Below are 18569 nucleotides of genomic sequence, written 5' to 3' on the forward strand. Positions count from 1 at the left end.
CCCTCTCTAGTTGTATTTATACTGGTCTGGAATTGCACACTAATAAGCACTTCACTGCATGTCTTGCTGTGTATGATTGTGTAACTGACAAATAAAATTTGAATTTGATTTTATTTTACCTGCTCTGTTCTGGTACAACATGACAAATGCGAAGATAAAAAACCCTCCCAATCCCTCTCCTATGGGAGTTATGCCTGTGCAATATTCTCTCTTACACACACCGACTTTCTCACTTTCTCTCTTTGCCTTTTTTTTTTATCTCTCACACTGATAAGTACAGCCTGAGGCTGCATATGTCTCAGGTGTGCTGTTACTTGCCCAGATGTGTTCTTTCTTTTGCGATGGAGGCAGAAGTAGGTATGTTCCATATTTACTCTAATTAAGTCTATCAACTATCTTTTAAGTCAAAACTGGACCTGCTGTTAGAAAAGTCAGGCAGCTTTGTACCTCATATGATCAGCTGATTTGTTCAATTTAACTGGAATAATTCGCATTTCATAGAACTGTAAGCCTGCAAACAGTATTTTGTGAAGCGTTAATTGCTCTGCACTGAAATGTATTTGGGGTTGTAGATATAATTGGTAATTAATAGTTGGTGTGTTAAATTGTGAACCTATGAATTTGTTTTATCGTTTCACTATTCTAAAGTAGAAATTAAAGGTTGGTGGGTATTTTCAGTGTACATATAAATGTTACCACCAAGTTTTTGACAGTTTTTGTCATTCGACAATTGTACTTTTTAAATATGTTCAAGGTCCTGTCAGACCATTCTAATCGATTGTGGCTGTAAGGATGTGTGACAGATCACATCAAGATATTTATCACTTTAAGTTCATACCTATAAACAATATTCCCAGGAGCATGATAAATATTCAGTACTTCATTCCATTACACACACACACACACACACGCACATCTTGAAATGTAATTTGCAAATCCTATTTAACTTGTGCAAAATTTGTGAGCATGAATATTTAGAGTATTTGTATTTTTCGTGTTAGGCATTCTAAGGAGTCCAGAGAAAGCTTTGTTTTTGCACATCACTAACACGATTAAGTCAGTGTTTTACATGTAAATCACGGAGAAGTTTGAATGATGAGAAACACTAGCTCCCATCTGGATTATGCCTTTTCCTGGGAAAATTGTTTTTGTTATTAATTTTTTACCTACCTTTTTAACCTTTACAGTGTTCCAACTGTTTCGAAAAACAAGTTGGAAATCTGTTTATATTTACTATGTTGTGAACATACTGATCCAACATACCTATCCACTTCTGTTTCCCATAGCACTTTCCCTGCAGGGGACAATAAAGCTAACTTAGAAACAACACAAAATGATAACTTGCCTCTCCATAAAGAACTTGTGCAATAAAACTGGCTTAAACGCATGGAAGGTGTTGAAATGTTCAGCAAAACTTCATTTTCCTTTCATTCCTGTGAAAGTGCATCAGTCCCCTCAGGGGGTTGCATTTGATTGCTCTGTGAAAACATACTGCTCTGTCAGGCTCTTTTATTTAAATGGGAGGAGGCATATTATATTCAACCAATACCCCACTTTCTTTTATTCAGTTTGAAAAAAAAGAAAGAACTAGTATTTAATCGAAGGTTAGCAGATTTTTCATAACCATTTTCTAGTTATAGTACATGAGATTACTATCTTATTTACAAATCACTTTTTCTTTATTTTGTCATATATGGTGACATTAATGATGACATATTTGTCATGTGCTTACTAGAATTGTTTGTCTCATAACACAATTAAAATACAATATCTGTTTCAACTTTTCCAGGGGACTCCACAGTGTAAAGATAGAGACTCAGTTAACAGAGCAGCCAACAGCAAATGAAATGTTAAGAGGCTGGATAAGAGTCAATTCAGAAGTGATTATTGTTGTGAACTGCTCTATCAATAAAACAGAATTGAACTGTTTATTGATAAGAACATGAAAAATTATTGGTGTGATTTTTGTTTGTTTCCCTTAAATGTGTTTGGTTTTGTTAAATATACATTTTATTGTTTATGCAGATAAAACTGACCTTAGATTAGCAATCACGAAATGAGTAATTTAGCAATAAATGTGATGAAGATGTTTACATGTTTTTGTGCTCAGAGTAAGAAGAATTTGCTAGAGATCTGTGGAATCTACCTGACCAGCCTCAGCACAACATGATCTTTCACTTTTTCATCGGTAAGTTCAGTTTCTAATCACTGCCATATGTTTTCTGAACTTTCACTCAGTGAAGGAAGGACCATTAAAATCACTAGAGCTTGGAAACAAAGCACCTGGACTTCTTTAAGTTTCCTGAAGACAGTTCACCTCGCATCCAAGAAGCGTCTCCAGTTATAAAATGAAATGGTGGAGAGCCCTGGGTATTTAAACCCTAGTAGGAGTGATCCCAAAAGAGGGCCTGGGAAGGATCTCAAAACTGGATTATAGATGGCAAACAGTTGGACACTTCCAGTGCAGGACCCCTGGGGTGTGGGACAGAGGGAAAGGGTGTGGTGGTATTCTCACTCACTGAAATGAGGGAAACAGGTGTTAGAATGGGTTTCAGATGCTGATCCAAGGTGTAAGTTGTGAATTGCAAAGTCTTTTCACAGGCGCAGGTGAAGCATAGAAGGGTAGGTGGTCAGGGTGAGGTGCAAAGGTAATCCAATGAGTGATCTGTTAAAGTCAGAGTGCTGGGTGGGGAGCAAGGCAGGTGAGCATAGTTGGAGAAACTGCGAGTTGAAGCGATTGAACCAAGGCAGGCTATGGCAGTGAGTCTCAGCAACATCCGGAGATTTTCTGTGAGAAGAAAGTCAAATTTAGGAATAACTATAACCGCGACTAATGAGGGCTAGCAGACAATCTGGGCTGCCGGCTTAGGTGCAGCCTTTCAGCAGTGATGCGGCAGCTCTGCCCAGAGGTGGAAATGCCAGGATTGTGAAAAAAACCCAGCACTCACGCAAACCATGACAATTCCAATCACTTTCTTTTCAAACTCTTTACCATGACCTGGATAACAAAACATTAGAATTCAATGTTTAATCTAACAATGAATAAAACTTCCTGTAAAGAAAGTGACATTGCAGTTCTCATGTTGTGAGATGTGATGTCCAACACCTGCAGGTGCACCTCCTCTTTGAGGAAAAGTCCAAGTTGTTATGGCCAGGGCAGGGAGCAGTTGTCAGGTTGATCAGGTGTGCTGTTCAAGGTATTTTAGCTGAAGATTTGCAGACATGCAATCACTTGTTGAAGGTTTTCCTCTTGTTGTCACGTGTTTTTCTTCCCAATCTATTAAATATAAACTTATTTTTAGTTCTCATCATAACTCTTGTAAAAACAAAAATGTGAACACCTTTCTCCTTCTAGAAAGCTATAATTTAGAAAAAAAAACACTTCACTGTGACGCTTTGGAAAAAAGGATCGATTTAACGATATGCTGAAATATTTAAACTGCAGACAACTATTTTATTTTTATGTCTGTTAAAAGACCTACTTTCCCGAGTCTGGAAGAAATGTCCAATACCTCAAATGTCTTTGGTCAGTTTGTCTCTCTGCAGCTTTCCTTCCAGCAGTTCACCTTCAGGACTACAAGGACTTCCAGGACCCATGCCCCATCAGCTCCTGTAACCCCCAGCTGGGTGACCTGTTGGTGGGTCGTGCTGCTCAGCTCTCAGCGTCATCCACTTGTGGTCTGGATGGACCACAAAATTACTGCATCATCGGATATCTGGAGGTCAAATAGAAAATTCATACACACAAAGTGTGTGTGTGTGTGTGTGTGTGTTAAGTGAAGCAAGATATGTCAGCCTGTGTGTGAATAAACTACAGCTGAACTCATTTTCTCTTTGATTGATGTTTCTGGCTGGTCTTCATACTGAAGCATGTTCAGATCTGTGTCTTTATTATCTGACGCTGTTCTCTTCACCCTGAGGATCATTTCCACCTCTCCCGTCGTGTATGCTTTTCTCTTTATTTTCTTTTCCTTCTGATGTATCGTCAATCTTTGCATTATTTCTCCAGCATTCAAAGTTCTTCTGACTGGTGAATCACCCGAGCATGAAAAGGCTCAAAGGATGAACAAGTAAAAATAACAGACAACTTGGCAATGATCCAGTTTTAAATTGTATGTTCAGGCTCTTCAAGCACAGCTTAAAGCATGACTCTGTCTTCTACATTGATCAATAACAAAATAAATTTGTTATATCATGGAAGATGCTATTTTTGCCTGGGCTAATAGCCTGTTCCATGATTTGTAGGCGTTGGTATAATGAAGAAATAAGCATTACCTCCTTTATGGTGATTGAAATACTTAATAAATGAAATTAACTACAATAAACTACATGAAATATCATTACTACTAAAGTAATGATATTTCATGTAGTTTACTTGTAGTATTATAAACCCAGAGGTAATCATTGATCAGGCTGGTTTATGTTTATTCATAGGAGGGGCAGAAATGTTTCACATGTGACTCTCGGCTACCATATCATCGCTACAACAGCCCAAACAGCCATCGTATTGAGAATGTCATCACAAATTTTGACCTCGAGAGAAAGCTGAAGTGGTGGCAGTCGGAGACTGGTAAGTTTGAGTATTTCTGCAACAACAAACTGTCCAATCAGAGGGAGAAGGAAAACTATGTGAAATCAATATATTAGTTACAAAAAACATTTTGTTTAGGTGGCAGAATGTGTTTGGGTAAGAGAAAGCACTTAGCTGTGCAACTCTACCCCTACTGCTCTGTGTGTGACAAAGAAACACGACTTACTGTTTGTGGAACGTTACAGTTAAAATATGCTATCACAAATAATCTGCAACACTGTAAGTCTGCTCTGTGTTTGCCTTCTGTGCAGGAGTTCATAATGTCAGCATCCAGTTAAATCTGGAGACTATGTTCCAGTTCAGTCACCTGGTCCTCAGGTTCAAGGTATACCTCTAAAGCGTACTGAATTTAATGTTTTTAGGGAATTAACTTAATGTTAGTCAAAAAGTCGTATGAATAGAAAAGAGCCTACACCTTTAACATTTGCCTAATCAAACATTAAAATAATGCTAATCTGCTCTGTGCAGAGTTTTCGGCCAGCAGCCATGTTGGTGGAACGATCAAGGGATTTTGGGCGAAGTTGGACAGTTGTCCGTTACTTTGCAGAAGACTGTTCTCTTCATTTCCCTTCAGTGTCGACTGCGCCCACCAGGAGCATCGATGATGTTGTCTGTGACAGCAGATACTCTGGATCAGAACCATCCTTAGTTGGAGAGGTAACAATTGTAACTACAGCCAGTGTGAACATGAGCTTTTTTCTATAGCTCCCCTGGGCTTCAGTCATTCTGGACTTTGTCATAAGAATTCATTGAGACAAAACTGAAACTAATTCACAGGAATGATAAAATGATGAAGTAATATAACAGCAAAGCATTAATGATGCTTTTTTATACTGGTTCTGTGTAAGTAAATATGTTTGTATTTCTTATATTTGTCCTCTAGGTGGTCCTGAAAGCTCTTGATCCTGTCTTTAAAACAGAAAACCTTCATGCACCGAACATCCACGGTGAGGTTTTCCTAAATAGCTGTCACTGTGTTTATATGTAATAATAATAATAATGGATTGCATTTATATAGCGCTTTTCTAGACACTCAAAGTGCTTTACAATTCCACTATACATTCACTCTCACATTCACACACTGGTGGAGGCAAACCATAGTTGCCCTGGGGCAAACTGCGGGGGGGGTCAGGCTTATTTCTTTTATAACGTTTTAACATGGGAGTCTAAGGCTACATTCACACTGCAGGCGAAAGTGCATCAAATCTGACCTTTTTGACCCTATGCGACCCATATCCGATCATGGTATGACAGTGTGAACAGATCCGATCTGGGTCACTTTCGTATGTGGTGCTGAATCTGATACATATATGATGTTTTAGAAAGCGACTGCAGTTTGAATGATCATGTCGCATTAAATCCGTCTTTTACATCACTGACACAGGACAGATGCCAATTATTAGCACCGGAGAAGTGCACGAGAAGACATCGTGAACACTTCCTGGCCAGCAAGTGTAGATGTTAGTAAAACTGTTGGGAAGACAACGTTGGAGAAACGTGAACATTTTATTTGTACTGTATAATCTGCAGATTCTGACAGAAATCTGCAGCTATCCTTTAAAGCACCGCTCCTCTCTAAAACAGCAATAAGGATAATTACTAGGCCATATGTAAATAACAAAATAACTTTATAACTTAAAGCAAAATTGGGAAACATAAGGTCTGAAACAAGTCTTTATATTAAGGTCCATCAGTCAAACAATATTGCTTTCTCTGGGTCTAAACGGAGCGCGTTGTGTGTGACATCTCTTTGCGCATGCGGGCCGCTTTGAGGGTTCACACTAGAGCGTGTTTGCTGTCACATTTTATTTGTAGTGTGAACGAGCAGACCAAAAAAATCTGATTTGATCAAAAAATCGGAATTAAGCATTAAGACCTGCAGTGTGAACATAGCCTAAGGGGACCAATGTGCTGCGAACATTAGAGGAACTGCAGGTTTTAGTCTTTCACCCATTTTTTTGCCTCAGGGGTTTACGCTCTTTAACAAGAGGTACAATAGATGTCTAATGAGCCTCCAATAAATGTATCATTCACTAGCTGGGCCCACGTCGTTATTTGAGGTTTAACAGCTTTTTTTGAATAGATAATAGTGAATGGCTTAAACATGAATTGAACTGCAGTTTGGAGTTGAACTGGAGGCGTCTCCTAGGCCTGGCAGATCCCTCATGTACTAATGTGAAGTGAAGAAGTGAAAGACTTGAAAAAGGAGAGGGAGAGTGGTGCACGAAAACGAGACAAAAGAGCTTGTAGAAATGTATATATATATATATAAATATATATATATATATAAATGGTTATATATAGATAAGAGCTGGAAGGGGCGTGTTTAGAGGCGTAGTCCCCCTCCTGAAATTCAGAAAATGTATCTCCAATTATGTTCTCTGCATATTCATCATTGGGAAAAACTTCCCAGCGACAGACTGAAGATAGACCCTAACAAATGGCGCTCAGCAGCCCTGACACTTTTAATGTGTCTGTCAAATGGAACATTTTAATGGGAATAGGGGAAACGTGTAAAACTGAATATTGTTCTGATCATCATCCTCAGATCTGACCACCGTGACAAACATTCGGGTGAACTTCACACGTCTTTTCACACTTGGTGACACACTGCTGAGTCGAAAACGCAGGAACCCTCAGGACAAATATTACTATTCTGTTTACAACATGGTGGTTCAAGGAAGCTGTTTCTGTAACGGACACGCCAGCCAGTGTGTGCCCATGGCTGGAGTCCACAGGGACGTTTTCACCCAGCCTGGCATGGTATGGAGTAGAGCCGGTCTGAAATTATTCGTCCTTCAGTGATTAACTTGATTATTTAAAGTGATTAGTGCTTCCCATCTGTTAGGATTAGTACTAGTACTTGTTTTTGTACTTTGTTAATATTTTATAACAATGACTTATTGCATTATTGTGAAGCACTTTGGTTTTAAATGTGCTATATAAATAAAATTGTATTGTATTGTGATTTAATCAATGTTAACGTGCTGGGTTTTTTGTTTTTAACAAACAGCTTTGAAAGGCGAATCAAGAACTTGAAAGTCAGTAAAAAGAAATTAAAGATGAAGGCAAAAATTGAGAGAAAAGATTATATGTATTTGGGCAGCTGTGGCTTAAGAATTAGAAAAAGTCATCATGCATGTGTGACCTCTGCTATCCACAAATCAGTGGTCTTTGGGTAAAACTGGTGTTCTGGCCAGCAGGGGAAAATAGATGGAGTCCTAATATAACCTCTGCACATTTTTAATCAAATGTGTGTATGCATCATTTTCCCCTCGACATCACACTACACCTGAAACTGCAGTTGAGCTCAGCAGGTAAAGATATTTTCTGATTTCAGGTTCACAGACAATGTGTTTGTAAGCACAATACAGCTGGAGAAAACTGTGAGAGATGTCAGGATTTTCACAACGACTCCCCCTGGAAGCCTGGAGGAGAGGGTGCAGCAGACATCTGCCGAGGTAACTCAAATTGACATAAATGTATCACTTTTTAATGTTTTATTTAAAAAAAAAGAGATTGTTGGAAACATTATCAAAAATATTTTTAGGTTTTTGGCTAATACACAAATGTCATTGTGATTCAGTTGTCAAACTGATGTTTGCAAAATGTTTGCATATTTGCAAAGCCTGAACGTATAAAAAAATAAGAAATCAGTTTTCCCTTTCAAAGAACTTTTGCTGAGGCAGCAGAAGGTCAACTTCCTTCTGTAGAAGCTACATCTGTATTACAGATTCATTTTAGATATCAGAATACCTCACATGATATCAAATTACAACTAGAGTAAGTAGTAAGTAGAATTGCTTACATTTGTGGATAGCATATGATTATTAGGGATTTTCAATCATTCTTAAACACATTCCTTTGATGTGAAATGAAATTTTGCTGTCTGGTTAAAAGTCAAAAGTATATGTCCACTTTAATGACTGAATTATTTATTTTGTTCTGATCTATTTTAGATCCAGACAAAGGTTAAATTAAAATAGATGAAAGACACAAAACTAGAAGCTCAGGTGATGCATTTGATGGTTTTTTGTCCCATTTTAAAATTGAATATCAGCACTTTTCAGTAACAATAAATGGTTCTGTGTGTGGTCATAGAACAACCTTGCACAATTTAAGCATGATTTAGACTTTCTACCACCTATTTTTTTTTATTAATGTTATAATAAAATAATATTAGTAAATTATAATACATTATTTCAGTCTAAATTTTTATTCAAATCATTTTAATTCTAATAAATGTGTTCACCTTGAATCAGAAAAGTAGAACATGAGCAGCGAAAAAGAAGTAAAATAAAATAGCTCTGTTTCCTGTTGCCTCGATTGTAGAGGGGGACTTTAAACAGGAAATAAGCAGGGAAGAGGTCAGCGCGGATTCAGCAGGTAGGGAACATAAAATCAGCTGTAATGTCTCAGTGTGGGGAAAACAATCACAACCATTTCTGCTGAGAGCTTCAGTCCATTTTCTTACACAGCTGAATTCAACCAGATGTGAGCAGATGTTTCCTGACCTGTCCTGGCTGAGTCCATCCTCTACCCTGACAGTACCCTGTTTATGCTGTATTTATATTACACTATAGAGTTGGTATGAATTCAGTCAGTGAGTCTCTGCTGCAATTGATGGAAGCTAACTGTGACCATGATCCCACAGCCACTGTGCAGCAGTCACACTGTTCTTTACTTTGAACCCATCACAGTGCAGTAAACTCTCCTGTTCATCCTGCACTAACCTGCAGCCTTTAAATAACACAGCCTGCCTCAGTTTGTTTAGCAGCAACTTTATGAACAAACATCATGTGTCACGTACAGATTCAGAGACATGAGGACTTCCATGTAGGGCTGCCACAAATGATTATTTTTGCGATTAGTCGACTAATCAGATCATCACCCATTGGACGTAAAACATACAGCTTATTGCACCAGCAGCATCTGCTCTTATATAACTATCATTAGCTTACAGCTGTAAGTGTTTAAGGTCTGTGCTAACTAAAAATAAAGACAAGATGATAGTTTATTAAATTTTAATGAAATTTGCAGATTGTTTCGGTGAAGTTTAATAAACTCCTTGCTGTCTAAAATATAACAGGACACCAGAGTAAATTCTGGAGCATCTCACACTTCTGATAATCAGCTGTCTGCTTGATGTTTATTCAGCTGTGTAAAAACTATAACTTTAATCTCAGACAAACCGATTTACTCAGGAACAAATAAAACACTAAAAAAAAAAGCCAAACAACAACATTTTTAAGTTATCTAAGTGACTCATATATCGTGTTTAACCTGAGTAGCGAAAGACGGCGGTGGGTTTGAAAATGATTTGCCGGTGTTCTCACGGGCTCTAGTGAGCCTCGCCCCCGGCTAGCTATCGAGCTAGTGGGTAACAGACGTCTCCAAAAACGTCAGAGCGCTTTTGAAAATATGCGGTGTCCTGATAAACTGAGCAGATATTTGAGGTTTACACAGCTACATTCTCGCCTGAAAATATGTTAAACGTTTATTTTGTGACCCAGAAAGAATAATAAGAGTAACATTAAAACTAACTAGCTGCCGCCATTGTTGGAAACTGAGCTGGGCTGCGCTATGAATTCTGGGTCAGAGCTACTTTTTCTTCTTCGGGGTTTAACGGCAGCTGGCATCCTTGTACATGCAGTGCTGCCATCTTCTGTTTCAGTCCGTTATTACACTCTTAAATCCTGCTACTTATTCCTGCGTCTTTTGGGATCTTACAAAGCTTCAAACGACGCGTCAACTATTAAATCAGTCGTTGACGATTTTGATAGTCGACGTAGTCGTGACTAGTCGACTAACCGTGGCAGCCCTACTTCCATGTGAGCTTTAAATGAGGATCCTTCCTTTAATTCTAACCTCTCTCCTTTCTCTCCTTCTTTCTTATCTGTCTCCATCTCTGAGTGAAATTAGCTTTCTGCCTTTTCTCTCCCATTAGAAATAAACCAGCTAGACCTTTGACATTATTTATCAACATAAATTAATACAAATTAAAAATAGGAATAGGAGGAATAAAATTCAGTAAAATTTTACACTCCAATCTCATTTTCTGGCAGAATTTTTGGAGTTTAAAATTATAAACCTCTGACCATTATTGTCTACAAGGTTAAAATGTGAATGTTAAACAGCACTTCCTGTTCTTACAGCAAAGAGGTGGCTGGGCAAAAGGAACAATAAAGGATTGTATCAGTTTGGCCAGAAAACATCTTGATGATCCCCAAGAATTTTAGGGAAAATACTCTGGGGACTGACAAGACAAAAGTTAAACTTTTTGAAAGGTGTGCACCCCATTACATCTGGCATAAAACTAACAGCATTTTAGAAAAGCAACATTATAGCTTCATTAAAATATGGTGGTGATAGTGTGATGGTTTGGGGCTGTTTTGCCTTCTCAGCACCTGGAAAACTTGCTGTGGTAAGTGTAACCATGAAATTTGCCATCTACCAAGACATCCTGAAGGAGAATAGCAGGCCATCTGTTCATGACTTCAAGCTGAAGCGCACTTGGTTTCTGTAGCAGGACAATAATCAAAACCCAGCAGCAAGTCCACCTCTGAATGGCTTAAAAAACACTTTGGAGTGGCCTAGTTAAAGTCCTGACCTTAATCCAATTGAGATGATGTGGCATCACCTTAAAAAGGCAGTTCATACTGCAAAAACCTCCAGTGTGGCTGAATTACAACAATTCTGCAAGGATGAGTGGGCCAAAGTTCCTCCACGGCTGTAAAAGTGTCATTGCCAGTTAATACAAATGCTTGATTGCAGTTGTTGCTGCTAAGGGTGGTCCAACCAGTTATTAGGTTCAGGGGGCAATCACTTAATCACACAGGGCCATGATGGTTTGGAATTGCGCCCCCCCCCCCCCCCCCCCCCCCCGTAATAATAAACCACTTCATTTAGAAACTGCGTTTTGTGTTCCGTTTTGTTATCTTTGTTTTATACTTAAATTTGTTTGATAATCTTAAACACCTCTGTATCTTGTTTGTTGACATGATTATTTTTTTCCATAACTTTTATACTTTAAAATGCTGTTTTCTGTCTTTCTTAGCATGTAATTGCCACAGTCACTCGGACTCGTGTCACTTTGATGCAGCTCGTTACGAAGCGACTGGAGGTGTGAGCGGCGGTGTGTGTGATGACTGCGGCAACAACAGGATGGGGCCTCAGTGTGAACAGTGTCAACCTTTTTTGTATCAGGATCCGCAGAGAGCGAAGGATGACCCACAAGCCTGCATACGTAAGCTTTTATTGTTATTTTACTTTTTGAATATTCATGCTCTCACTGTTCCTGTAGAAATGAGTCTCACCTTTTTCTGTTTCTATTATTTTCTTTCATTGCTGAAGTGGTGCGGCTGGATGTTTGTCAGAATGCAGCTCTTTATGGGATATTTTCTATGTTAACAGTAATGTCTGAATGTCAAACCCAGTGCTTTATGACTTTTACCAACATGGTGCAGTAACAGTCTCCATTAACTCAGTGAAAGCTGATAGTAAAATATGTTTATGGTACAGGTATTCAGATATTCGTTAAGTTGCTTGAAGACATTTCACCTCTCATCCGAGAAGCTTCTTCAATTCTAGGTGGAGAATCCCAGAGTTCAACCATTTGACCTTAGAACTGAAGAAGCTTCTCAGATGAGAGGTGAAACATCTTCAAGCAACTTAAAGAAGTCCAGACGCTTTTCTTTCCAAGATCCTTAGACTACAATGACCTGGATGACTGAGAACCTTCACAGACAGTTGTTCTGGTAATTAAATCTCAGCAAGTTTGTGGCTGATGGAGTCGTGCTTGGTCCATGAATTTGACTTGGTCCATAAGCTGTTTTCTCATCAAATGGGCTCCTCACCACAGCCCATAATGACGCTTAGGCCGGTGTCCCAGTGGACCGATAAGTCCACTCCTGGCTCCAGTATAGCACTACATTTCTGATCAAGATGGCAGTAGATTTGGGTGTAGTGTTTTTTTCAGTTTATCACAGCTATGGTATCATGCATAACTTTTGTCGCAAACAGAATGTGTGTAATTGCCAATTTCAATCACAGTAGTAGCAGACTGTCTATCTGTAGTTGATGGCACAATAACGAGAGCACTGTTTATGTTGATATGACTGTAGCCTCAGGAGGAGGGTGATTACCCAACACAGATCAGCCCCTTGTTTCTCAGGGAAGCTGTCTCATAACAAGATGATGATTATTGTATGGTCTTTAATTTATAATGTTGTTTTGATCTGGTCCTTTAGAAATAAATCTGCATTGAGTGAAATGACGTAACAGCTTTGGGATGATGATGTCATACCATGTAATGGTGATGTGTTTCAGCATGTAACTGCGATCCAGCTGGTTCACGTGGCGGCGGTCAGTGTGACGCTCTGAGCGGTCAGTGCGTATGCAAAGAAAATGTGGAGGGTCAACGTTGTGATCGCTGCAAACATGGCTTCTTCAGCCTGAGGCAGGATGACCCCACGGGTTGTCAGGGTGACCAAACAACTTTATTTGTCCTGTTGTCATTCTCAACAAAGGAGCTCCTGCTTGTGTGTATATGATGATTTCAACGAGCTGAAGGTATGAGCATGACAGAAACTTTCAGGCTGACTGTGTGTGTGTGTGTGTTTCAGCGTGCAGGTGTCATCCTTTGGGGAGTGTTGGGTCATGTGATCAGCTAACAGGAACTTGTGAATGTGACCCAATGGCAAGTGGACCGCTGTGTGATCGGTGTCTGGTAGGCCACATCTGTAAAATAAGTAATTTACTCTTTAGCTTCCTTTCATCCTCATTAAATTTAATTGATAATAGAGCTGGGAAATAATTCAAACAAATAATAATCCCAACCTAAGGAATATAATGTACACAGATAGGTAATGCCAGGATTCAAGTGCCTGTGTCCTGCCTGCTTTAGATGTGCCATGGATCCAACACAGCTGATTTAAATGGCTAAATGACTTCTTCAGCATGTCTTGAAGTTCTCCAGAGGCCTGGTAATGAACTAATCATTTGATTCAGGTGTGTTGACCAGGATGAGATCTAAAACCTGAAGGACATTGTCACTTGAGGCCTGGCGTTGCCTACCCCTGTACACTGTTAAGTGCTGATTTTTACAACCAAACAACCTCTGGCTAAGCAGATGCCACAACACAGAGGAACTACCTGGTTAGGCCAGGACGCTGCAGTCTATTTACACCTACAGGCCAGTGGACACTCTTTCAATGGTGAGGATGTATCGTGGACAGGGAGGAATGCTGGTTTGAGCATGGAGTCAAGGAGGCCATTTACAAAACTGAGCTCACAGCCCATTGTTCCTTCAGTGGTTTTAGTTTTAATCATTGTGCAGATGAACTGCTCATAAGGTTGGAAACCTGCAATCAGCTGAGACTGAGAAGTCACATGATGATGACGAAATGTGTCTCCCACTGAAAACATTTCTATAGTTCGTGGACCCCATGGGATTTTCTGGGACTTGGAGATGGCAGTCATAGAAAATAGAGTGGTTGCTGTTGAAACTGCCCCTAGTCATAAAAAAGAGAACTGTGATACACAGCATCAACAGGCTTAAGAGCGCTGGCAGTTAAAGACTGCACAAATTTTTTTGAATACAATATTAAACCCAGTATTTAGTTTCCTCATCAGTTCCACAACACAAGTAATAAAATCTCAAATTTCATCTAAGAAGATACTGAAGTACTAATAACATCAGTTACTGTCATGTAGTGAGAGCATTTTCCATCCCGGATGTGGTAACACGGATGTAGGTAGTGATAACAATGGAAAATCAAAATATCTGAATCACATTAAAACTATCTAATAAATATAATGCTGTGCTCATTCCTGAAGCAGCAAGAAGAAGAAGAACAAAAACTGTATGATTTGAAGGCACATAAAAACTCATTCAAACTCTGCAAGCATTGTCTGAATTTTCAAAATAAATGATGAATGAGTTTTAAAGCATAAAACAGTGTTTAAGTAAACTATATTTTGTCCTTAGTTTGAAATGATTGCCTGGACACAGTGATTCTAAAGCAAATATCACAACATTTTAGCCAGTCTGAGTGAAAGAAAAGTCTGATTTTAATGTCTTTTAATGTGTTTGTGTTCAGCCAGATTTCTGGGGTTTGGGAAACTCTGTGTTCAGATGCTCACCTTGTAACTGTGATATTGGCGGAGCTCACGGCAGCACGTATGTTTTCTTTCTGTCTTTATTTTGTGTGAAACATTATAAAAAGTATTGAATAAAGATCAACAGTCAGTTTGATCTGAATCACAGGTTAGTTTGAGAAAGAAGAAAAATTAACAGGAAGCACCAACTGAATACCAGTAAAATAATCAGAAAAAACAGTTTATTACCTTATAGGTATGGCACGCTGTTGTGAGCTGGAAATTCATCATAAAAGCAGTAATTAGACTCTTAATAACTGACACCATAGAGCCTCCAGTGTGTCACTTCCTGTCTTTTGGGGGGATTTCCTGTCCCGTCAGGTGTTCTCCAGAGGATGGACAGTGTCGCTGTTTACCCAACATGATTGGTCGGCGATGCTCTGACCCTGCACCTGGGTACTTCTTGCCTGCACTGAATTATTTCCTCTATGAGGCTGAACTCACTTTCCCACTGCTAGGAGGAAGGTCTTCTACAATTCCTCCTCCATCGCCTTCTTCTTCTGCTGATCCATCATCTTCTTCTCGGGTGTGTAACAGATGACAAGCCACCTGACACAGAGCTTGGAAAGAAAGTGAATGGAGTTCTTTAAGATAGATAGATAGATGCAGCATTTTGTGAGAAAAGTTGCGAGACATGTAAAGAAGGTAACTAAAAGGAGTATTCAACTGACAATTCTATGTCAACTATTGCAGATGATTTTAAATAAATTTTTAATATCTTGTAGATTTTAGTACAACATGGCGGTGCACATAGTCGCAGTTGTTTAAGGGCCCCCAATTAGGTGATCTTCTTTTTCTTTTTGTTTCCTTTTCTTTTTCTTTTGTTTCCCTTATTGTGTAGCCAAATTCACCTTAAGTCATTGGGAATTATACAACATCAGTTATGACAGCCAGAACCCCGTTACCAGCGATTATCAGTGGATCAACAACATCCCAGAGAACTGCCTGCGGTGCTAATAACAGCAGTCTACATACCACCAGACGCTAATGCTAGCACAGCCCTTGCCTACCTGAACGACACGATCTCCGAACAGCTACGGACATATCCAGAGGAAGTACACATCATCGCAGGGGACTTTAACAAAGCATGCTTAAAAACTGTGCTGCCTAAATTTGTACAACATGTGAAATGCCACATGAGAGGGAATAACACCTTGGGCCATGTTTACTCAAATATTAAGCAAGCCTACAGATCTGTTCCCCTCCCCCACCTGAGTATGCCCGACCACCTCTCCCTGCTCGTTGTCGCGGCATACACACCACTCAGGAAAAGGACAAAGCCCACCATCAGAAACATTAACACCTTTTCTAAGGAAGCTCTGGCTCAGCTGCAGGACTCTTTTGCCCTCACAGAGTGGCATGTCTTCGAACATGGCGACCTATAGACCCACACATCTGCAGTGGTGAGTTATGCACTGCATGGACACTGTCACCACGGAAAAGTAGGTCCAGGTCAGCCCCAACTGTGAAACCTGGATGACGAGTAAAGTTCAGGAATTGTTAAAAGCACACAACTCTGCATACAAATCTGGGGAGCACGATATGTATATCAGAGAAAGAGCAGACCTTAAAAAAGGCATCAGAGCAGCAAAACCGGACTATTCAAATAAACTATCGGATCACCTCTCAGACAACAACTCCAAGAAGGTATGGGAGGGCCTGAAACACATCACCAACTACAAAGGCAATGGGACAAATACGGATAACATGGACATCTCATTAGCAGAGGAACTTAACCACTTCTTTAGCTGCTTTGAGAGAACTGTAGACACACCTACCATGCACACCGCTCTGCCACAGCCTTCTCTGAGCACAGCCCTCACACATTTACTCTTCAAGAAAACTAGGTTTGCAGAGCAGTACCAGAGAAAAGCTGCTGGCCGAGATGGAATACCTGGGAGTATCTTCAAAGCCTGTGCCGACCAGCTGGCTCCTGTTTTCACCAGACTATTGGACCTCTCCCTGTCACATGCCACTGCCCCTCATTGCCTGAAATCAGCAACAATAGTTCCGAGTCCACCACCATCAGTGCTCCAGTGGTCGCAAAGTTCTTCAAGAAGCTGGTCTTAAAGCACATAAAGGACTGCATCACACCTAGTTTGGACCCCAACCAGGGTCGGCAACCCTGGGCACGCGTGCCACAGCTGGCAAGCTAAGGGTTAACTGATGGCACAACCATAGCTGGACTGGCCATCGGGCATATCAGGCATTTGCCCGGTGGGCCAATAGTGAATTTTGTTTTTATGGGCCAATGTTTTTTTGTTTGTTTTAGTTTTTGTAACGGTATAAACAATGAAAGGTGGTGTATTGGCCAGGTGCTGGCCAATGTGTAAAAATAGCTCAGTTGAAGTTATGAACTGTTTCTGACAGAGAAATAACACCAGGATACTTTTCTAAGCACCTGACACCTGGTAACTGTGCAGGGGCATGTCTAGCAAAGTTTTGCCAGGAGGCCAGGCAGGGCATTAACAGGGAAAGGGGACACATACTTTTCTTTCTTATTCTCATTAAAAATGCCTCGCTTTAAGTTTTTATCTGATGTAAAATGTATAGAAATCATACCAACAAGACGGTGTACATCACTGTCACAACAGTGTTTATTTTCATTAAAAGGCTTTATGATTTTCCCTGCAATACCTGGGGGGCTGGTCTGTAGTCAAAATGCCCAGGCTGATTTTTATTTGTCCCAGTCCAGCCCTGGGCACGACATGCAGTGAATTAATCTGAGAAGGTGCATTAAAAAATAAATGGCCGGGCCAGTGGTACACATTGCAAATTAACTAGCATAGACACATTAGTTGTGTCGCTTCTTAATGACGGTAACTTGGCTAACAACCCCAACTACCAGGTTCAACGTGTAATTGGCTAAAAATAACTTCGCCTACCAGTGAGAGGGATGTTGCTAGCTGGCAGTTTTTTCAAGCGATGTTGAAATTTCTACATTCCAACACTTCGAATGCTTCAGGAGCTCGACTCTGTGAGGGTCAAAGTTTGCAGAACTACGAACGCAGCGGAAATCCATAGCTGTGCATGTTCATGGAGCTTTTTCACCTGCTGGACATCACTCCCAGTCAAGTTTTACTGTCTTCAGTGTTACGGCCGAGCGGGCCAGGCTGTGGGTGTGGACTCAAATGCAGACACAGAGGGAAGAAAAACGGGCGTGAACACAGTGCTTTATTTGCTGTGCCTAGTGAACTTAAAAAGCAGGAAACTATGAATGGTATGAACTGTGGAAGCTATGAACTGAGAACTGTGAGGCCAAACTGTGAACATGAAACTCGGAGTGCTATGACTAGGTGCTAGATTTCACGGATGGATCCGGGGAATGGGAAAAAGGGGCAGCGGCTTGGATGGAGGTACGCAGTCACTATAATGAGAGGAGACAAGTTGTCAGTGGCAGTCTAGTGAATCACAGCTGAAGGATTAGACTATGGTGGTTAGGGCTTACGCGTTGCAGGTTTAAAGTGTCATGCGAGGAGGGGGTGTCCAGAGAGGATCCAGAATATGCTTGGAGTGAGGGGCTTGGCAGGGAGGCAGGCAGGTGTAGTCCGATGATGGAAAGGAAGCAACCAGATGACAGAACCAGCGTCCAGGCGGAGATGTGAGTAATCTAGGTTGGGAAGCGCGACTGCCAGGTGGGTCCTATGACAAAGAAAACACGGTGAGGAGAAAAGCAGTAGTTAAGGGTTCTCACAAGGGCTTGGCGGCCTAGCACTAACATGAGTTAGCAGAAGATCTGGCAGAGGTCTGTTGTGAATGCTGGTCTTATATGCTGGTGACTTGATTGGAACCAGGTGTGGAAGCTGATTGGAGTCTCTGC

At 40.3% G+C, this 18569-nt stretch overlaps 1 protein-coding gene across 7 annotated transcripts in view; it reads left to right on the top strand.

The window, feature by feature from the left end:
* Positions 1 to 280: 280 nt before the first annotated feature.
* The window catches only part of lamb4 (laminin, beta 4), a 70851-nt gene continuing 52562 nt past the window's right edge, over positions 281 to 18569 (top strand). For 4 of the 7 annotated variants that reach the window (XM_082541921.1, XM_082541923.1, XM_082541922.1 and 1 more), the window contains exons 1-14: positions 281 to 357; positions 2111 to 2188; positions 3532 to 3722; positions 4435 to 4570; positions 4843 to 4916; positions 5060 to 5248; positions 5475 to 5538; positions 7140 to 7354; positions 7932 to 8052; positions 11649 to 11837; positions 12920 to 13075; positions 13216 to 13319; positions 14692 to 14771; positions 15071 to 15275. In XM_082541921.1, the coding sequence (XP_082398047.1) occupies positions 2167 to 2188; positions 3532 to 3722; positions 4435 to 4570; positions 4843 to 4916; positions 5060 to 5248; positions 5475 to 5538; positions 7140 to 7354; positions 7932 to 8052; positions 11649 to 11837; positions 12920 to 13075; positions 13216 to 13319; positions 14692 to 14771; positions 15071 to 15275 (1746 nt within the window). In that variant the 5' untranslated portion in view covers positions 281 to 357; positions 2111 to 2166. The remainder of the gene's footprint in view (positions 358 to 2110; positions 2189 to 3531; positions 3723 to 4434; positions 4571 to 4842; positions 4917 to 5059; positions 5249 to 5474; positions 5539 to 7139; positions 7355 to 7931; positions 8053 to 11648; positions 11838 to 12919; positions 13076 to 13215; positions 13320 to 14691; positions 14772 to 15070; positions 15276 to 18569) is intronic. The other 3 variants (XM_082541924.1, XM_082541926.1, XM_082541927.1) reach the window with 3 other exon arrangements.

The sequence above is a fragment of the Aulonocara stuartgranti genome, assembly GCF_965226115.1.
Source record: "Aulonocara stuartgranti genome assembly, chromosome: 7".
In the NCBI taxonomy this organism is placed as follows: Eukaryota; Metazoa; Chordata; class Actinopteri; order Cichliformes; family Cichlidae; genus Aulonocara; species Aulonocara stuartgranti.